Source organism: Balearica regulorum, chromosome 3 (assembly GCF_011004875.1).
Source record: "Balearica regulorum gibbericeps isolate bBalReg1 chromosome 3, bBalReg1.pri, whole genome shotgun sequence".
Classification (NCBI taxonomy): Eukaryota; Metazoa; Chordata; class Aves; order Gruiformes; family Gruidae; genus Balearica; species Balearica regulorum.
Window position 1 is genome coordinate 118,028,777 of NC_046186.1, and position 22,366 is coordinate 118,051,142.

Below are 22,366 nucleotides of genomic sequence, written 5' to 3' on the forward strand. Positions count from 1 at the left end.
GCTTGGTGTCGATGTCCTCCTCTGCTCCAGCTTGCTGTGACCCTCATCCTCTCCCTGTCCCATCCGAATTTGGGAAGCATCTTTCCACACACTGATAAGGACCACTCTTCCTTTTCTCCTTCCACTTCCTTCCACTTCATCATCCACATTGCAGCCAGCAGGACAGGGCAACCTTCCCCCTTACTGCCTAGCCACAGCTCTTTAATCGAGGCGTACGCTTGTGGTGTGAGCACACTCTTCTGCTGTCAATCATTGTTTCCCTCGCTATGGGACTTAACTCCTAGCCAACATATCTGGGCAGAGAAGCCTTAACTTCATTGAAGCAGCAGCTTCTTTGTGTCAAGGGCACATCAGCTCTGTGCTGTGCTAATGCATCAGCTTTGCAAACAAGGGCAAATGCAGATACGGGATTTATAAGAGGGCTAATTTTCTCAGAGGTAGTTGTTGAAGAGCACATAATGCCAAGCCATATGGCTGCAAACCTTCATATAAAATGAATTCCATCATAATCTAGTAGGGTATGCTTGTTGCCATTTTCCCAAGGATCATCTTCACGTTCAAAGAATCCGTGATATTCACTGAGCAACTCCTGCGTGCAGATCTGGGAAAATAAGTCTGTCTGCTGTTCCTAGTGTTTCCCTGTCAGATAAGTATATGCTTCTAGCAGAGGGATTTTTTTTTTTTTTTTTTTTTTTACTCTGCCATTGGAGCGATCATGCCAAAACAATGAATAATGGCTCTGCAGGAAAGGCATGACAGTCAGTTATCTGGCCATACGTACCAAGGTGAAGGCAATAGGTCTTGTAATGTCTCCGGTGAAAAATTTGGTACCTTTGAGCCTTCGGTAGTCGTAAACCGGAATTACTGCAGTATCTTTTCAGCACAGTGCTAAAACTCTAACAGGATGCCATGTTTTACATTTGATTTTCTACCATATTCATCCTTCAGGCATTACTGGATTGGGACTTTTTTTAAAGGGCCCTACTTTGTGAACTAATTATGACAAATGTTGATATGACATCTGTTGCTCAGTTTAAATTACCTCTTAGTCTGTTGGAATTAATCTTGAAGGCATTTTTGTAATGAAATTTTTTTTCATGAACATTAATACAACCTGTGGGAGATCTGAATAAAACAGAAAATCCCCCAATCCTGCCAAGAGAATAGCTTATGTGCCAGCTGCTTTTTTTGTTGTTGTTTTTTTGTTGTCCTGCTTTCTGTGATATTAATACAGCTGGTTTCCAAGGCACTTAAACAGATAACAGGTTGTTATAGTATGGAGGAATTCTCCTTGAGGAGAGAGTGAATAATGAGGACTGTTTCCTGAACGAACCGCTTCCATGACCCAAAAGCACAGGAGATAGTGCTGTTCTGTCTTGCAGATATATTTCCCACTGCATCCAGTGGGATAATTTCTCAAGTTAACTCATCTTTTCGTGTGGTCGGTCTGTAGCAGAACAAAGGAGTTTATCCCTGTGCTCCATATGAGATCTCTCTTAGAACTATTTGGGTGACAATAGGTACTTTTTTTTTTTTTTAATACCTGCCTGATCAACATTTTACCTATTGTGTTTCATTCAAAATTTATAAATACGACTTATTACATCATGCTAAATGATAGTAATAGTTCAACCCATGTGTGAAGGAAACTTCATCAGGTTTGTGAAGACTAAATTTGTATTAATCTACATCCGTCACAATTTTTCTAAGTACAAATAGATGCAAGTTGCATAGCGGTTGGTAGATATTAACTTTTGGGAAGGGGAGTGCTTCTTATGTGTAAGACAAAAAAAAAAAAAGAAATTTAGAGGGCAGCTCAGTGAAAAGATGCTGGTAGGTTCTGACATAATATGGAAGTCATGCAATCTTTGTGCAGATGGCCTTGATCATAACAAATCCTTTTAGATGCAAGGATTGTGGAGGCTTGACGAGGGAAAGATTTCTGAAGTCCTTTTGTGTCCATATGTAGTGAAATTCCTGCAGAATGGATTTGAGGTTTGCAGCTGCTATAGTGTTTGGTAATGCTAGACGGCAGTCTTAGCAGGTCATGATTAGCAGAAAGCATTACATGACTACAGAATAAACCAGAAAGCGTCACACAAGGACAGAATAAAACAGTTACCAAGCTTGGCAGGGGAAGAAAGTGGAAAATACTTCTTTTCTGCTTTTCCTGAGCTTAATACAGACATTTCAGTAGACCTGTTTTATGGATGGATTTAAATGCTGGTAGTTATTAAAAGGGCTTTTCACAGTCTGTAAAGATCTTGTTTCTTTTTTTTTTTTTTTATACCACTGTTCATTTAATTCTTCAAACTGGTTGTAATCAATTTGATCAAGTAAACCTTATGACATTTTGCATATCATTCCACAGAAGTACCTCAGGAGCTTTTTCTCTGCGATGCTGAAATCTCCATCGTCTCCGCTGCACATTGATAAAGTGGGGCTAACTCTGTCAAAACACACCATCTGCGAATTCTCACCCTTCTTCAGGAAAGGCGTTTTTGACTATAGCAGCCACGGGACCAGCTAACTTTTGTGCCAAGACCTTTATGCCAGAGGAGCACAGTCAGAACGGTGCCTTCGCTTTTGCGGTGCGAGAGAAATGGGAGGAAGGAAAAAAGGTATCTTCCTCCATACCTGGGAAGTTGCATCAAAACGCCTCCAGTTAAAGACCGCTGTACCCCAGCGCTAGCCTGTGCTCTTTACCAGTTCTCATATTAGTGCCTGCATTTTCCTGGCATGGGGTTTACAGATACTTTTATCTAAGTTGCTCTGTTAATACTGTACAAAGATTCTGACGCTCATGCTGTGTTTGGATCCGCTCCTTAGCGGCAGTGCTTCCTTTGCATTTGCTCAGACAATTTGTTCTGGTGATGCGAGAGCATCTCGTGTTTACCGTGGCAGTGTGTCATGCTGACAGAGGGTTTCTGAGCAGCCTTTCGGTTTCTGTCCAAGCTGTTCCTTAAAGAACACTTCCTCTTTTGTTTCCTTATAGCATATTGTGGTGTTTAAGGTAATGCTCGTACTCCACTGTTGTTTCTTTTTTCCCTCCCGGACACACATTTTAATGATTTGACTGTATCATTGTATAGTTTTCCTCAGAAGAATTAAAGGGCCTGGGTAACTTGAATGTTTACAAAATATATGCAGCAGAAAGAATGTAATTTAAACCCCGTAAAAGTCTTCCACAGTTGGTTGTTTTGAAGCAGAACGAATCACTCGCTGTTAATTAAGAAGCAGAGGAAGCAATAGTTACTGAAGAATGCAGTCAGCATCTTTTCAGATTTTCTAATTACCCGGACTGTAAGTGGATACTGTGCACTGTACAGAGCTCGTAGCTATGCATAAAGCTAATGCAAAGTGCTATATTTCTCTTTTTGAAAAAGAGCTTCTTCACAATAGTATAACACTGTAAAACCTGAGTTTTATTCGCATTGGTTAAAATTTACAGGATTTGACAAGTAGTACTTTAAAATTACTCAGGACTCACTCAGACTTGCACATGTATATACAGGTAGAAGTCATTTTATATTGCTGCGGATCCAAAAATATATTTACACTGTGACTGGAATTGACTCCATGTACATGTTAATGTATAATTGGTTGTATAAAAATCGTAATCGAACAACTTCCAGTTATTAAAATGCATACTGAAAGGTAAGTTTGGTGTGCCATTTGTTAGGAGCGTGAAGTATTATTTGTGAGTTGCCATCGTTGACCAGCGGTAGGTCTTGGTAATCAAACTATTTCATGTTGTAGAAAATGATTATTAAAACCTAAAGTAACAACACTGGTGACACTTTTATTTCGTGACCTAAATTATAGGAACAGTAATGTTATACATTTAATATGATGAATAAAGGTAATTGGGTTCCATTACTAAGCTTAGCTTGCTGCAATAAGCATTTCTAATTTAAAAAAAAAAAAAAAAGAAAAGCAGGGGGGAGGGTGGGAAGGAAAAAAACAAACCTGAATGGAATGGATTATTTAAATTTTGAGAGTATTTTTATTGTGATTCATTTCAGTGAAAACTTAGGGTAAAATTTCTAAACCACTGGAGCCTTATTATCAGCAGGGTAGACTTCAATGTCTTTGGATATATCTGACTCTAAGTTAGGTGTCTTAATACCCTAAATTGGGAACCAGATTTTTAAGCTAAGCTTTCCAATCAAACTTGTTGATTCCCAGACTGGTTTTGCACCGTGTCCCGGCTGTTCCCAGTCTCCCACATCTGCTTCCCCACTGGAGCACTAACTTCATCCGTGCTTCATCACCGACAGGGACCCGGCCTCGTGATCCTTACCGTGCCCTGTGCTTGTATTGCACCTCTCCGATTTCTCCCAGGGTCTTTCTGTGCACGTATCATCCTCCCGACCACGAGGCCGCGTGCTCCCTCCCTCCTTCACCCTGCTGTTTGGCTTTACTCGTGCTTCCTGAATCAGAAAGCAGAGGTTGAGTGCTTGCTGGGTTGCTACGGTGAGCTGAGCAACTGGAGTTTGATGTTGCTGCGCATGTTAACGGAAAATTGGTAACTTTAAGTGGTTGCATTTACCCTCGTGGCCCATGTGAGTACTGTAGAGAGGCAGAAATTGGGCACGGTATTGCTGGTTTTCATAGTGACCTGAGAACTTTGACCCTAAATCTCACTTCAAAACCAGAAGGTCTTTTCTGTCTGTCCTTCTCCCTTGGCCCTCTCCCCCTCCTGCCTCATTGCAATGTAATACGATGAAGAATTAATGCTGAAGAGTTTTAAAAAATGAACTTTACATAACTGTAGAGCATTATTTCCCGTGTGCCACTTCTATGAAAGGACCTGGCAGGCCAAGAAATGGCAAGCTGCTTTATCTGCTGCACAAACCCAGTTTCTGCAGATGTCCTAGCTGAAAAAAACTGCAGTGGTGCCAAGCGCTTTCCCGTGGCAAGCAGCACAGAGCCTGATGAACGAAACTCCATTGTGCCGCACGGCAAATGCTAGTCTGCGAGGAGGGCTGAGTGCGCATGACTCCCAGAGGTAAGTCCCACGCTTCGTGTCACTTTGGATTTGGAGAACCTGTTTAAGAAAAACACAACTAGACAGAGAGTTAAGTCGAATGAAAAATACGAATATTCCTGTTTTTCACATGAATTTAAAAGAAGACTTGTACTCAGTTCCTGTCTACAGTACAAATTAATTCAGGGAGTACCAGATGCTCTAGTGGTATAAACCTGCCAATAAGGTGGCTAATTTATGTTGGCTAGTTTATCTGGCCTGCAGCGTTAAATGTGTACATTGCAAATAACAAAGTAAAGGCCGATTAATCACTCCATTTAAAATGTCATCAAGTTAAAAGCTACAGAAATGCAAGTGTAAGCATGCAATTAGGACCACAACCCCAGGCTACCAGTTTTTCCCCACTTTATTATGTATCCTTCAGTGGTACCCAGAGTTTAATCAATGACTGCAAGCTTAGGCTAGACTAAGAGGCATCTTTTAATAATTTCATCAGTAAAAATATGATGGCTCTTAATAACCTACAGTCTTTAAACCAAGGCTTCATAAGAAGTCCAATAAAAGCTGAGATGCATGTCGAAAAACTGAGATGCATGTCGAAATTATTAGCCACTTTCAAGATGTTCAAACTGCATTTCTGTAAAGATATCCTCAGGCTCTAAAATTCTCCATGAACTTCATTTTCAAAATATTGATACTTTCAAAAACATTGTGAAAGTCATCTCCAGGGCTCGTACGGTTGTTTTTTTCAAAGTGCCTCTGTAATTGAGCTTGTAGGCTTTGCATCAGCAAAGGCCTTAAGCGAAACCGTAACTTCTGTATCAGGACTATTTATATTTCAAGCAAAGTGTGTATTTAAGCGCTTTACTGAACTGGGGCCATCATTCCTACCCCTGTAACTAAAGTTGTGCCTCCATTTAAGTCATCAAACCAATTAGCTCATATCTTTGCTGACCCTCCAGCCCTGCCACTAGATAGCTCCTGGTAGCCGCCTCGTTCCGCACACTGCCTGTCCTGAGAAGCCCACAGGGTCAGTCCTAAAACTGATGCTCAGCTGCCATTGTTGGAGGTGGTGGACTTGCCTGATCCCTATGAGGATCTTCAGAATTGCCCTAAAAACCACGTGTGTAGAGCAGTGGGACTTTAAAAGCCATTGCAGAACTTCCCATTTATTGTCCATGTGACCTATCCTGTATATGAGAATAAGAAATACATTTGTACTAGACTGTGATAGAGAGTGACGTTTTATGTGCTGCTGGCTTGCTGCTTTATATTTTCACTGAAACCTCCAAATTGGAAGAAATTCATTATTTTTACCTTAGCAAGATTCTGATCTCCACCCTTGGGTTTGTTTTCTCTATTTCATTAGATCCTGGGCTGGGGGGGGGAGGTAAGGAGGAAATAAAAATGTTTGATTAAGCTGAAGAGCAAAAATTTGTTGGCTTCCAGCCTCATCATGGGAAATAGAAGATGTTCCTTCACAGGCAAGACTTCACAAGCAATGAAGGACTATGGAATTGCATAGGCTCTGAGATCTAGTTAAAGGCTTGAAGTCCTGATATTTTCTTGGCAGTAAAGTGAATTTTTGATATATGGGATCATTCCTGTTTTTCTACTGTTGTTTTATTATTTTGAGTGTTTTGTTATAGCTGATTGCTGACCAGAATGCTATTGTGGATGCACTTTTGTCAAAAACAATGACAACAAAGTTGATCAGAAAAGAAACCCAAACCCAAAACAGGTAGGGAAAGTGAGCTGTAACCTGAAAATGCTTTTTGTGAGAAGTAGGTAAACTTCCTGTCTACTGCAGTTAAATCAGTAAAAGAGCTTGTCCAACTAGACAAGAATACCGGATCACAAGAGACGTTGTTCTTTTGTCTTCTTGAGATTGATTTTTAAAACAGTTTTAAAAGGAGTGAGTGTGGGGGGAAGCCTTATTAAAGGATCACGTTAATGTGGAGGGCAAGATTTTGGACTAGAGGCTTTAGCCTCGTGTCTCGGCAAACAATGCGAACGGCTGCATGGGAAGCCTTGTTTCTATTTTCTTCTTTATAACTTTATTTTCTTTATAAACACTGACATTTTTTTCCAATGTCATGCTGACAGCTGAAGTGTCAGCTCCCCGTAGCACAGCTTGAGCACTCACACAGAGTTTCAGCAGCATTTTTGTTGTTGTTTTTAAGAAATAGGTCTTAGAAAAAGAAATAGGTCTAAGAAAAAAGTTTACTGAGGTTTTCAAAGTCCTTCTCAGTTTCTTTTGATAGCTGCTTCTATCTTCTCATAACAGTTTTGTCTGAATGGCTTGTTCTCATTCTTCCTGAGTTTTTGATTTTTTCCTTTCTGTTTTCTTGTTTTATGGACGGTTTAGAAGAATGTGCTGGGAAGAGTTGAAGAAAAAGAAAACCCTTTATTATCTGAAAAGAGGTAGTTATCTGAAAAGAGGTAGTTATCTCATCATCTTCTGATCTAGCAAAGTGGAACATGAGTTTTTGATCTTTTTACATATTTTGAACTTCTGAGCCTTCAAAGGTCTCGCATGCTACAGCTTTTTGGGGCATTATTGTACTTTTTCATGATCATTCCTATATTCTTTTCCATTGTAATTAACATTTGACAGGAGCCTTTCCTCAAACAATGTATTTGAGCAGAGGGAGCCTGCTACTTAATGGTACCTCCTTGTTTAGGTCAGGAGGTCTTTGTGGGACTCTGCCTTTTGTCACCGTCCTTGCCCAACAGTGTATTTTCTCCACGTTAACCTGTGTTAATGTTACCTTGAGACAAGGGTTGCCTCTGTTGTAATCTGTTTTTCTGTTTCCTTAAGACATGGATCAGAGATCATGGATTGAAACCAGGTTTTGGTCACAGTTTGCAAAAATCAACATTCTTGCTTTTTGGTATTGTGAATTACATCAGAAATCAGAATCTCAAAAAGGAAGGGGTGGGGAGGAAAGATTATTTTATTGTTATTATTATTATCATTATGTGATCTGGGAACTCTTAGTGTGTTTTCAGAACTTCTGCATCACGGTTGTTTTTGATGCCCGAGCATGGATAGCTAGGAGATGCATGGGTTGGAAATGATTCCTTTTCATGACGCAAATGAGCATACTAATAACAAAAGCCTCAAGAATTGTTCTAAGGAAACTGAAACCATCTGCGTATCAAATCACCTGTTGTTGCCACTGAGTTCAACAGAAGACAAGGTAATGTACTACTACTGAAAGAACAAGCTGTGGCACGCTTCCATCCATAACCATCTCTAATTCTCATAATTTTTGTATCTGAGCAACAGGGGAAGAGTGCTGGACAACGTAGGGGCAATATACTCCTCTGAAAGGTTAGCGTAAGACTGTGTGAGCAATTAGATACATATCTCAGTTTGTCCTGCATTCAGCTCTGTCCAGTTTTAATCTTGGAAGTGTTCATTAGTACAGTGTGGATAAAAGAAATTGCCAGTTCTGGGAAGCAAGTGCTTCCAGGAGGTACGGCGGACGCCCTGTGTGCTCCGACACGAAAAGGTTGTTCAACAGCGTGTGAAATCAGACTCTTGGACAGGCTTCCAAGCTGCCTGAGTGTATTGATTCTGGCACCTGCTTTCATAAGCAGGTGCTCAGGTTTATGTGGCCAGATGAAGTTACCTCTTAACATCTTAATTATATGCCAGACTTTGGCTTTATCTGTTGTGCGAGTAGCAATGGGTGTCGTTAGGAAAAGCAATGGAGAATGGAAGTATGCCAAAAAAATTGCAAGACAATTAAAAAACCCGAATAAAACAAAAACAAGTGCTTGTTTGAAAAACATCTATCACTATATCACCAATTTCTTAATCTGTGGTAACGATAACATTTGCATAGCGTTATCTACTGAGTGGAATCAGTATTGCTCAAATGTGGCAAGCCCACCAGCAAATAAGACCATCCTTCAGTGTAGCACACTTCATGTGCCAGAGGATTTCACTTCTCCCTTTCTCTTGTGGTAGAGCAAGGTTTTAGTGTGGCAGTGAGAAGTGCTGAGGGCTTCCCAGTCTGAACTGGGACTCTGTTAGGGTGTGTTGGCAGTATGTATTTCATTCTGCGTGAACTAAATCATGTGGCATTTGAAAATCGTACTGAGTAGTTTGGCCTTTACACCCAGGATGAGATTTTACAGGGCAAATTCGGCTGCTTTATTAACACCCATCAGGCCTCCTGCACCTTGTAGAACAAAAGGCACATCATAATATTCACTATACTGTTATGAAGGCTGTTGTAATACCTTCCCAGCAATAACTTGATAACACTGGTAAATGAGGCTGCCTAGGTGCTATCCATGAAAATCAGTGAGAAGAGGACCTTCTTGGGTTGAGTGATTTATTATCCTGGTAGGAAGGGTTGGGCTGTGGTTATTGAGGCTTCCCAGATCGCTCTGCTGAAAATTTCGTGGTCAGTATCTCTCTCCTTGGAGATATGCTGAACTGACAATAACTAATTTGTTCTGTGAGCCTCTGATTTGTCTGCGCTTTGGCCAATATTCACTGTTCAGGTGGAAGCTTTCCTTCTGTGGGAGGTACCCATTCAAAACAGGGGAAACTAGTGGTGGCAGGAGGGGACCAAGAAGGGTGCTGGTGCCACTTGGGCACCTCAAGAAGTAAGTCTAACACCGCTTCCCCAGGTTAATCTGCATGGCAAAGCTCAGCTCTCACTGTTTATTTCCTACGACTTCCCACAAGTCACAGCAAAGGAGCTCCCCTGTGGTTCTCTGTGGGTTTCCAGGGGCATTGAGTTCCTCTGGTTCCTTTGCCCAGGCCCTTTTTAAGGTGAATCACATTTCAGGTGCAGTTGTTTAGGAGATTAAATGCACATGTTGTGTTGATCCCTTTTCACTCCCTTGGTGTAATTTGTTTACTGTCCCCTTACATATTGCTGGGGATGTGGAGAAAAAAAAAAAGGCAAGCTGAAGTACCCATTTGTTTTTGTATTTCCTCTCTGTTCCTCCAGCTTTATGATGTTCAAAACCCCCTATTTTCACCTTCACATAGAAATGCGCCTTCAAGGACAATTTTACACTCTGGTTGGTCTCCAGGTAACCTAAATTTTTCATTCCCTTATTATTAAACCTAAGCTTGTAACTGAAACTGAACTCTCATCCCTTTTCAAATTAACCCCTTGGTGCAAAATGTCAAGGATTTTCCAACTCTATCAAATGGAAGTCACTGAAGCTGGGAACCTATTGACACTAAGGGGTTAACCCATTAGCCACTATTTAATGTCCTCAGCTTTAATCTACAGAATCACAGCTAGCGCTGTGACTTACTAACCCCGCCACAAAAATGTCGAAGAGCGCATGTTATCAGGTCTTTTATTTGGGGATAGACTTGGGAGAAAACCAAACTATATCACAGCTGTAAAGGAAAACAAATCAAGGGCCTGGGAGTGGAAAGCAGTGGTAATTAAAGAGGGATGCATCCCATGTTAAAGGGTCTCAGAACAAAAACAACTGTTAATTATAAAAAATTCCTCCGAGTTTCTCATCTCAGTGCAGCTGTGGTGGGATGGGGCATGTGGTACCCATGCCACCACTGGCGCCAGAGCGGACTGGGCAGACTGGTCTGGAGTGGCTGCCTCTGGGAGGGCTGTTGGGTTTGACCGAGCTGTCCTGCAAATCTCCCAGCTCCGGGCACGTTTCCCCCCAACATCCAGTCCAGCTGTGTGACCGCGTGTACGCGGGACTGCCGGGACGAGCGCAGGCACTGCTCTCGGTAAGGGCACGTGGATGCTCCAGAGGGCCGGGCCAGGACACGAGAGCGGAGGAGGGCTCCAAGGCATCTCCAGCGCTGGAGCTGTCGGCAGATGGTTTGCATGTTTGAGAAATCAAAGCCAGGATTTCTGCAGACATGCAGGGTACCCTGGAGAGCCTCTCCTCGCCAGCTATTAGCTCAGGTAATGCAAATAGGCCAGGGAGCAAAAAACCTGAGCTTTTCCATCTGACTCCATCACCAATGCTCCTTCCCTGTGGTGCATGGGGTGGGAGCGAGAGCTGCGGCCGGACGGTGATGGAGGACCCTGAGGGTGTGGGCATCCCCGAGGCGAGCGCTGCCTGCCCCTGTTCCCAGCTTCGCACGGTGATTTGGCTCGTTCCCTGCACCGCTCGTGTACGGACTGGGAGCACAGCATTGTTTTCTGGCCACACAAGTAACATAGTAGTTTAAAAAGCAAAATGTGATGTAACAGGGAGATGGGCAGGGGAAGGTAAGAAACAGGGGTGAGTTTCGATTTGCAGAGGATGGTAAATCTTTGGGCATTCAGGTTTTTGGAGGAGTGGGTTCAAAAAAGATTTTCTTCCTTGCTGAAACACTGATTACAAGTAATTGTAAGGTCTGTAAAGCTGGAGACTGGCTGTCTTGCCTTATGTTATTCAAAATGTGCTGTTTTCCTCTTACTGTCGCCTGGTTTTTCTTCTACAGAAATGCCTTGACAAGATATTGCAGCAATTTTCTCAACAGATCTGCTAGTCCATCTCTACTGCGGGGGTTTTAGAAGGTGTTTGCTCAAGGAGAGCGCATTCCCAGTACCACCAATTCTGTGAAAGTACTAAATTAGGATATTAGTTATTAAATTCGACTACACAAATTACCATTTATATCATTATAAATCTGTCTCTACTGAGCAACCATTTTTATGGTGATGATCCTAGTATTTACATAAAAATTGCAGTACACAAGGTAAATTATGTATTCCAACCTGCAATTTTTGCTGACAATTTACGCATGCAGAATAAATTATTTTCCCCTTCTTAAGCAACAGTAATCATAAGTAATGTGCAGAAACATTCATAACCATGGTCTCACATGAAAGCCACATTTTTTTCCCTGTGTAACGTGCTGTAATTACAGTGTACATCAATTCCACCGTAGGTAGATACACCAGGTTTTTTTCCCCCTTTTCCTCGTACAATTTTAATGACTATCCCTGCTTAGAATACAACATTTTAAATTAAAAAATTAAAAATTTAGAAGTAGATTGTTTCCCTGACAACAGCGACAGCAACATTTAATTCCCCCCTGTGTCATTTGTAAATAAATACATACAGTTGCTGATACTAGTGAGATAATGTGCCTGAGGCTAATTGTGCCATTACAAATATTTTGAGCCTGAGCTTGATAATGCAGGTCGTGGTACTTAAATATGTATGAACTGAACTAATTTAACCTTCTTGCTGCTTACCAGCATATTGACAAAACCCTTTGTAATGGGGCTACACGGATGTCACGAAGCGGTTGAGTTATGCTGGGTTGGGTGCTGGAGTTTGGGTTTTTTGGGCTCCTGGTGGCAGCCCAAAGGAAGAGGCTTGTGTGGGATCATGGAGGGTGCGGAGCAGATCCTGCTGGCTTCCTTCAGCCCCACGGATGTCTTCTCCTGGGGGCTTGTGGTGGGTTGTACTTGCGAGACGCCCCAGACCTTTCAGCACGTACAGTATGTTTGAAGGAATGTCTGCAAGAGAACTTTGCCTTAGTAAGCCCTGCCTAAAGATGACAGGCTTGGCTTTTTGATTTATTAACTAGACTCCAGGACTGGTCCCAGGAGAGGATGAGCTGTGTGTCAGGAGAGGTTTTACTCAGAACCGCGTGTGAGAGCACCCCGTGGTCATGTTTGGAGTCTGTGGCTCTGCAGAGCAGCCATGCGGTCGTGTCCTGCTCAGCTCCTAATGGTGAGGCTGGTCTGGATGTGGCCAGAGGCAGGGTCCCAGCAGGGTGTCTGACAAAGGCCAGCCATACTTTTGGCACTGCAAGTTAATGAGTCATTAAGATTGAAAAAGATGAGGAGAGAAAATGTTAAGCTGTTTGGTCTAATCCCCATGTCTTGCCCTGTGTCTGTATGAGAAATCATTTAAGTTTACAAGCTCCCTGTTAGCAAGATATTCTGCCTGCTGTGAACTCTGCTCTTGGTTTTGTCCTACCAAGCATCAAGCTCTGCTCTAGTGGAAAAAGTCCTTTTTAACCCCTCTGTGAGCATTGCTCTTAGGCTCAGGACTGCTGGTTTAGACTGTAAAGAGCTTTGGCCAGGCTCGGTGGTGCTGTGCCTCTCAAAGCAGAGTGCAGCTGGAGGCGAGGAAAGTAGATTTCCTCACCTGTGCTCCTCTGATCTCCGGGTTGAGCCTCGCTGGGAAGGGGAGTATCTTCTGCAGGGCTTTAGCTCAGCATGCTTCCTCTGGCTGGTGGCAAATGAATTCTTGCAACATTGCCGCAGTGTCAAGTTTGGCTCCAGATAGAGTGAAATGCTTAAGGTACAGTCTCTCATGGATTTCTTATCTCCATTTCTTTCCTTATCTTGTCACGTTCTTTCATAGCTAATTAAGCAGGTGCTGAACCAAGTGAAAATTTAGTGATGGTGCAGCTAGTGCTAACCCCAGCTCCAACGTTAGGAAACCTTGGAGACCAAATTGTGGCCGCCTTCCTCTTGGCGTACCTCTGGCTCATCCTTCCTAAACCCCAAGCGTGTCAGCTGAAGGCTGCAACCAGCACAGCATCCACGAATTTGTTTGGCCACTTTGGTAGCTGGACAGGTTTGTTGTCCTCACTGCATTGGCAAAATCTTCAGCAGGACTGTTGAGGCTGGCTCAGATCTTCAGCCTGTGCCTGCTGCTGAAGCTTAGTCCAAGGCAGTGGCACTGTGATGTTTTATAGAGTCTGAGGCACTCGCTGTGTGCTGTGGGGAAATATAATCCTGAAAGCAGCGTATTTTAGGGGATGCAATTTCAGCAGAGCGTTGCTCCTGCAGGGCTCTTAGCTGGGAAATGGGCTGCCACAAGTCACCTAATAAAGCTCGGGGCAACGTGCCATCATGTACCATGATGGAGGGGAGGAAAAGCAGACATAAAGGGAGAAGAAGTAATGAGAGAGAAAAGGCTTCAAAACCAGACTATCATGGTTCGAGTCACACTAAAAGGATTATTTGGTTGTGAATAACGGGGTCAGCAATTCTATATCTTAACTGGAAGAACCATGTGCTGTCCCATTACAGCAAGCTCTACTTAAAGCTTGTTAGATTTAATGTGTTGAAATAATGTTACACATAGTCAGCCTTGGTCCATGCCAGTAATTAACGTGAGTGCAATTAATCTGAGCGGAGATGACACCTTTTGTCAGCAACAGGTAATCCTTTCTAGCAAAGGTAAAGCTGAGCAAGCAGTTGAAAGGGAAATCATTAGCAACGTTCATTCCTCTGCGATCGCAAAGTTTATCTTCACACCTTGTTACTTCCCCAGATGGATGAGCTAAATGCAGAGAATAACAAAACAAGAAGCCGCCCTTCATGAGCTGCTGAAGCCATTCTTGCTGGTTGAAAGGAAAGCTTTCCTTTGTATATGTTGCTATTTCTTAAATGAGATGCTTTGATGGTCCCCAAGGGATTTAGCTCATCTCACAATAAATGTGGAAATTAAAGGAACTATGCAATTTGTAAGACAATCATATTGTTTGAACAAAGATTGGCTGCAAGTGCTTTTGCTCAGATTTAGCACGTTTACGCATGTTTATACCCATTACTTCTTTGCTGGAGTCTCTGTCAGAAATACGGCCCCCATTAGGGTACCGCGCAGGACGCGGTGTTAGACTGCTTCCCACGGCCCGGCCAACCAGCGCTGCCTGCGACTGTCTGGGGACCTCTGCAGAAATGTCAATTAGCAATAAAAGTTCTGCAAACAAGCATTATGCCATCTCCTTATACCTCCCCTGCTGCTGCTCGCAGTCGTACAGTAATGTCCCGAGCTAAAAAATGGATGTCGTGGGCTTTTGTGGCTCCTCTGTTGCTCAGAGTTCAGTGTGGTGTTTTCTGGACACGCTCTCACGTGGAAGTTGGGATGTCAAATTGAAAATAGAGCGTTTAGCCACTGATTTCCTTTCTCAAGGGACGCTTTTGATATTGGAGTGCCCGTTGCTTGCGTCTAATTCCTGTTAGGCTACGCATCTTTGCTTCTGCGTCCTGCCTGTGCTTTTTTCTCAGGTGCCATTTCTGCAGGTGACTCAGGAATCTCTTAGCTCCTGGGTGTCGCTCAGAGGGGCTCAGCAAGCATTATTTCTGTCCTCAGTTCTCTTTTTTGTTTTTGGTTTTGGTTTGTTTTTACTGCAATCCCCTTGATTTTAAAAAGGAAAAGCCCATATGTCTGAGCAATGTCTGTCTTTTCTCTGGTGTAATTAATTATCTATTCAGGGTGCTGCATAGATTACCCCATCAGGTGCTGTGTAGCTCAGGGAGGCTCTCCCAAATAGAAATCTCTTCCCTGCTTGCCCTGAGAGGAACGAGCTATGGATTTGCCCAACCTGTGTGGGGTAGAAGGAGAAGCCCAGAAGCCTTCCCAGCAGTGCCATCGTGCAGGCACAGGGCTGGGTGCGCAATGCACTGCCTGGAAAAAAGATGCAACAGCAATTAGCACGTTGGTGACAGCCTTGCAAGGGAGATGAAAATTAACAGAGCGGTTAAATCAGGGACTGGAGAGCATGCCTGTGTGCTCTGCAGCATCACCTGGAAAAGCATATCTTGGTGTTGAAGGACCGGAGAAGGGCTTGGCCTAAACCTTTCTTCCATTGGCCAAGGGCTTAAGTACCAGATGTTGTGATACTTCCCATGTAGCACCCATGAGGGTGAGAGGAGTCTTCAGGTGCCTTTTTGCTACCCAAACATGATGCATCTCCCAACCTAGGGCTACATACCTGCTGCATGTCATCCATCTGGCACTGAGTTTGTCGGGCAGCGCTGCACATTGGCTCCGAGCTGACATGGGCTTTTTTGGGCACTGTCAGCAAGCAGGTGCTGTGCAGATCTGGTACGTAGTGCTCCTTTGCATGGAGATGCTTCCTCCTGTTTGAAGTAGTCTTACGAAGCCAATGTGCTCCAGAGATGAAGGGTGCTGTGGGCACACCTATGCGTTTTATTTGGCTTAACTCATTTGTTCTTTTAATCGTTCATTATCCAGTTGGGAGCAACTTCAAAGTGCTGTTTCTCAACAAGACACGTTCACCCCTATCACTCAAATATGCCCAAAGCCAGTTTTCTGCAGGACTTAACTATTTTTTTTTTACATGTATAGTATTTCAAAGTTGCTTTATGATTAGACCAGGTTCACTAGCAGTTGAATCTGTCATGATCCAAAGGTGTTGGAGGGCATGTTTTTCCTAGGCCTGGGTGCAGGCATAAAGGGCTCAGCTGCAGAAGGCCTCCAGGTGCTCCATTGCTGCACATAAAAGAATAATAATGGATGTTTTCATTAATAAAATTGCAGACCATTGCTTATGCACTCCTAATCCTGGAGTAATTAAATGGCTGGAGAGAAGGATGATTCATACCAACCCTGGCTATTCTCAAGGAGTTTCTTTTCTGTGTGTTTACGAATGTCTCTAAGCACCAATTTGCTTTGTTATATCTTGTAAATAATTTATTATAGTCTCGTCAAAAAGCTGCTTTCTGGGGAGAAAAAAACCCCAATGTATGTGGTTATCATGGTATACCACACAAACCTAAGGTTGACTAGTGAGCCTTCAAAGGGAACGGCGTGAGATCTTGCAGAAGAGCCTTTCTGGAAGAAGCGGTCCAAGGCGAGAGGGCTCTGCCTGCAAGCGGAGATGCAGCCTCGTAGCGGTTTTGGTGTTGTGAGCTCCTGCTGTGTGTCTCACTGTGCCAGGGGTTACAAAACACCCCAGCGCTGGGAATTCTTCAGTTCTGTGTGAATATCAGCTTTCATCAAAAAAGCATTTTATTTTTTTCTTTACTCCTCATGACTAAAGAAAAATGGTCACAAATCTGACCCTGCAGGCTCAAAAACCCAACAAAAAGAACTCAGGTTGACTTAACATTTATCTCATGATTAATATTGAGGCTGACTCACCAATTTATACTACTTGAAAGGCCGACTTAAATAACCTGTAGCATTTATATACTACCCTTCAGATGTGGATTGAAAAGCCCTTTCAGATGTGAAACTCTGTCCCTTGTGATATACTTGTGATAGATTGTTACTGTGAATTTTGGCTAATTTGGTCTCATTTTTCTATGGTGATTTTTCTTAATTCTGTCTCACTTTTCCATGAGCGATGGGCTGTACACACGCGTTGCTCTCACTGGGACCTACAGAAGCCCGCGACATCCAGTGATTTCACCACAGAATTATCTGGCTGGGGACTTTACCTGCCTGAAAGTTAATCTGGTGAAGGGTAAGTGTACAGAAAAGAACTGACAGCCAAGAGGTGATACTAAGAAAACCTAGCAAGGAAATCCCCCAGGAAGACGTGTTTTTGCAGCAAAGCAGAGCAGCTCCACATATTCCCCAGGTGAATTAGCTCACGGATCTGTGAGAATGCACCCTCCTTGGGAGCAAAACAGAGCGGCCACCATTCTGCTAACTTTTTAGAACTATCTTTGCTTGAGTAATGCCAAGCTGCTTCGAGGTAAACATACTAGGAATAAAATGTTATTTGCAAGAGAAATTTGGGGAAATTCTGGCAGTAGATGGCAGAGGGTGATGTAGGACACAGGGTTGTCCTTGTCCTGGCCATGAGCTTTCTCTGCAGGTGGAGGTGAGGGGTGGGCTCTGCAGTCCGAGGAACACTCAAAGGACCAGTGACTGCAAAAGCAGTCGGTGTTGGTGAAAGCCTCTGCCTTTGTCCAGCTGCTGCTTTGGTACGGATTGGCAGCGCCTTTCCCGTACCTCGGGGCATTTTGGCTGGAAGTGCCCAGATCTCGCCTCTTGTCTTGATTGGGCTGGACGAAACCACGTTGCACAATGCCCCTCCACCCTTTGGGTTTTTTTCTTCTTTTTTTTTCCTGCCTTTGTTTCTGTGTAAACTCTAAAGACAGCTTCCATGTTCACATTTGTGTATGAATCAACACCTATTAGGGGAGGATGAGGTGGGCACTGTGAGCTAGCTGGCCCAGGAAGGCTTGGACATGAGCAAACCCAACCTCACAGCTCATCCCTGGGGCCAGACTCTCTTAGCGTCTGTCTCATCATGCAGCTCTTTTTTTTCCCCACTTGATTGGAAATAACAGGCATAATTTTCCGCTGAGAGATAATTTACAGGGCAGACAAGCTCACAGCAGCAGTAAGAGCTAAGCAGTGCACCCCGGAAATCTCACTGCTATGTGGGAAATGTGGCACCAATCGCTTGTACACTGATACTGGCATGTCTGGCTCCACTGTAAATATTTTTTCCTACTACCGTTTAGGAGGAAATTTCCCTCCTGCGTAGCCGTGAGCTGATGGTGGTTCAGCAGAGCTCCCTTGCCAAACTCTCGTCATCTCTTGCTTTGCATTACCACCCCCCAACACACGCTTGCCTGTGCACCCCCAACAGAGTAAACATTTCGGTAATCCCCAGACGCGTGACCCTCTCTTTGCGATATTGAACTTCATTCCACTTCCATTTTTCCCAGCTCCTCGACGTTTTCTAGTTCTTCTCGTTTAATGCTATGAATCCACCTCTGTATTGATAAAGCCTCTGATTTGCGGTTCATATCTTACTTCCCTATGGATATTATGTCTGTTGAGCAAACCCTGTTGCCTCCACGTGTCCCTCAGGTGTCCCAGATAAAGGCACTGCGGAGGGGATGAGCAAATATGCACTGGGGAGCTGCCAGGGGATTTGTGCAGCGACACTCTGAGCATGTGTTTGAGAAGTACGAAGTGTGTTTGTCAGGTTTTAGGATTATGCTTAGAATCAACCCACCTCAGAGCATCGGGAAAAAGCCTGGTTTATGAGAGCCATTTAAAAAGCAAAGCACAACACGTGTGTAGGTGTGAATGCATTACTTATGCTCCCAGGGCTCGGGTCATGTGCGTGCCTGTATACGTGCCCCACCATGTAAGCGCAAACCCATTAATAACGCTGCGTGCAAAAGAGAGTTGCGTGCAAGGTTTCGCAGAAGCACGAGGCGGTTCCCTTTGCAACGGAGTGTGAGTCACGGCTGTAATCGGCTGCGCTTGCTCCCCACACCCACCTGGCAAACAGAGCCCAGGATGTGCTTGGGGGAAGGGGTGATATTTAATTCATGTGTGAGCATAATTAAAGCAGATTCAGTCTGCAAAATCAGCTTGGGAGAGCACTCTGATTACCGCCTCTCTGCTCCTCTCTGAACCTCCTCCTGGATAAAAGCACAAGGCAAGAGATGGCAGGAGCTGGGCAAACCTTCCTTTATCTGCTGCGATTAAGCTGTGATTTGCCCACACATCAGAGGTGAACAATATCACTAACCGAATCAGATTAGAGGAAACAGCAGAGAGAGTGGCACAGCCGTGGGAAAGATGGGAGCAGGAGAGTTTTGAAGGCTGGAGTTCTCCTCCCAGCAAATGAATGGGGTGAGATGAAAGGATGAGATCAGTGAGCAGATGAAGCGCAGAAGTTGATAAAATCCTCAGACTTTGGAAGATTTACCTGAACCTATTAAAATGCAGCAGGCTTTCCTTACTGGGACTGCATGAATGAAAGCGTGATTGGCAGAGCAGCCAAGCCTTTGACCTAAAAGCAAAATTAGGAGAGCATGAAAAATAAGTGATGCTGGTGCTTGAAAAGCCCATGTAAATGACTCTGAGGCAAGAACAGGAGAAGGGATGTGTCTGTGCAGGTGGTGTGAATACCGAATCGGTGGTATTAACGGTGAGGATGGTAACAGGCTTTGCTGTCCTGCTAGAAGCGAAGTGCCGCGGTCGGTGTCCACCTTGTCACGCTAGCCTTGGCCCTGGGAGGCATGTGGATAAAGGCGAATGCATTCCACTTAGTATTTCCTAATGGCTTGGTCAGAAACCTGACTTAGGTTGAGGTGCTCTGAATCCCTTCTTTGCCCTGCAAACAGGAGCCAAGATTTTTCATGGCTGTGCTGTTGGTGTTGCTTGTCTCCAGGGATGTAACTGTGTCCTTGCTCCATACAGCAGTATTGTAAGTCACTACAGTGGCATTTGTGCTGACAGCACAGGAAAACAATGACACATTTATATTTTCCCCTCTTGTACCAGCTAGGCTTTCTTTGGATTGCCTTTTTTTTTTTCTTAATTTCTTAGATCATCTCATTATTGTAGTATATATGTTTGACTCAAACATAATGCTTTGGAATTAGCATCAAGAGAATTAACCACATTTTTGCAAGACCATTAACGTGCAAGGAATCCAGCTTGGGGACTGATACAAATCAGAAGTCGGAGAGCTCAGGAGGGGAGGCTTAATTAGCCGGTGAGGTTTTTCTTTAAAAATTAGAGATCTTCTCCAGGAGTTTGTTATAGGCTCCTAAATGACTTTCAGTTAGGAGCTTAAGGGTTTGACCCAGATCTTGTCCTTGTTATGCTTTAGGCTGCAGTGTTAAGTGCAGGTAAGCCTGGAAGCTGAAGACGAATCTTCCAAGAAGTTGACACAACTCTAAAGCCAACACATTGGTCAAAATCTCCTCCCTTGCAGAAATATGGAGGCGTTGAAGCAAAGTTCTTGGTTTAGGACAGGTGCTTCTGAAAGAGGGATTTGCTCCACTGCGTAGATGAGTCTGCTGTGGAAAACCAAGGAAGATAAGGCTGCAGGCTGCTTTCCCAAGTTTACGAATTGAAGATGATTTAACTGGAGGCTGCAGATGAAAGGCCGAATTTGTTTAGTCGCTATCTCCTGGGAAATTACCAGAGTCTTTGAGGAATGCTGCAGACCTCTAGGCAAGTGCTTGTTGTCCCTCTAGACACTTGGCAAATCGGCTTTTTAGAATTTTAGGTTGTTCCTAAGACTATAAATAGGAGAAAATCATGTTTGTGAGTACATAACACTTTCCTGGAGCGTGGGGATAGCCAAGCTCATGGCTGAAGGATTGAACACCAACCAGTGCCGTGGAGAACAGGCAAATACCTCGAGACTCCTGAAACCCAGGGTATCAGTAGCATTTTCTTTGTTATGTTCTGTGCATGTGAAGAAATTAATTACTTAACCAAACTGCACCACAATTTGATTCAGTCAGATAATGGCCCTGAAATTCAAACAGGGGACACAATTTTTTTTTTTTTTCTGCTTGCTCTGAGTCTTTGAGTCCTATTTTTTTACTATATTTGGGTTTCCCAGTGTGGCACGGACCAGCCAGAGGAACCGTTCGACCTTCGGCCCTTGCTGGGCGCTGACGGAGCACAGGCTGCATTAAATAAACAACTGGAAGACCTGGAAGCTGCTGGCGGCTGAGTGAGATGAGGAGAAAAGCCCATTTGTGTCGGCAGAGGTGTGGGAAGGTGCTCTCAGACTTTGCCCGTCGACCTGTCTCATCCCGAAGCAACATTAGTCTGCGATCTCTAGACTTAACTCGCTAGTTCGAGCTCTGTTCATGCAGTGTCGGAAAGCCTTTTATCACTTGCTCGCTTTCAAAACCAGGTGCAGGCTTTTCTACTTCAAGGCTCTGGCAGTGCAGCGTCCTGGGCAGAAACCACCCAAGCACCTTCTTCCTTTCACCTGCCGGTCCTGCTGCCTTCCAACCCACAGCGAACCACCTGCGGCACGGGCCCAGCAACGACCCGTGGTGTTCAGTGACCCCTCTCTCGTAGCAAGATGCTTTGTCGGTTGCTGCCATGTTTAGGCTGCTCTGGTCTGTTTTCCACCCTAAGTGGCTTGTGCAGGGTTTGGTTAATGAAGCATCTGGGCGCAGTGAGCTTCTCAGTTAATTCGCTCCATGCTGAGGGATGTTTATCACTAGGTAATATATACACAAATTTCCCAAGTAGTCTTCTGCAGCAGAGGCTTTATGAATCCTTCCTCGTTTTCTGATTCTACAAGCTTCTTTCTCAAAATGGCATTTTTAGCTAAGGGAGGCTGCTCTCCTAGGCACTCCTGGTACCTTGGTGACATTACCACTCTTCCCTCACTTTAACAAGTGCTTTCTCCTTTTGTCTGCTCCTCTTTTTCCTGAATCTCTTTGACTAACATCCCTCTTTTTCCTGTCCCAAACTTTCTTCTTTCTCTCCTTCACACATAAGCTGACAGCAGCTAGCCTTGCTGCCTCCTTGTCTCCTCTGAAGCTCATTTGCGCTGAGCAGGTTGGGTTTCTTTTGATTCCAGTTGTAAAAACACAACAAGCAGGGACCAGAGTGATGTCAGCCTTGCATTTGTATGGAGGGAAAACCCCAGCCAACGTGGTAATTAGAGATCAGGGAGCTGATTGATTAATGCCCAATGCAAGAGCTGCATGGAAATATTTGCACTAAACGCTTACAGTTAATTATTGAACCTGCCCAGGCAGACCTTGTCTTCGGCTCAACATCCCAAGGTACAGGGAAGCTGCAGAGTCCCCTGTGGGCAAAGGAGATGGGGAGAGGTGAAGAACAAGGTAGCACCTCATGTTTTACTGTCTCCTGCTGCCACGGAGGATCTTGACAGGGTCAAATTGCTGTTTTGCTTCT

The 22,366-nt window shown here is 44.0% G+C and overlaps 1 protein-coding gene across 3 annotated transcripts in view; it reads left to right on the forward strand.

Annotated features, from left to right (window-relative positions):
• The window catches only part of KIF16B (kinesin family member 16B), a 141,955-nt gene extending 138,294 nt beyond the window's left edge, over positions 1–3,661 (forward strand). For 2 of the 3 annotated variants that reach the window (XM_075749729.1, XM_075749731.1), the window contains one exon: positions 2,372–3,661. In XM_075749729.1, coding sequence (XP_075605844.1) covers positions 2,372–2,530 — 159 coding nt within the window. In that variant the 3' untranslated portion in view covers positions 2,531–3,661. Of the gene's footprint in view, positions 1–30; positions 2,315–2,371 lie in introns of those variants that run through there. The other variant, XM_075749728.1, reaches the window with a different exon arrangement.
• The last annotated feature ends 18,705 nt before the right edge of the window (positions 3,662–22,366 follow it).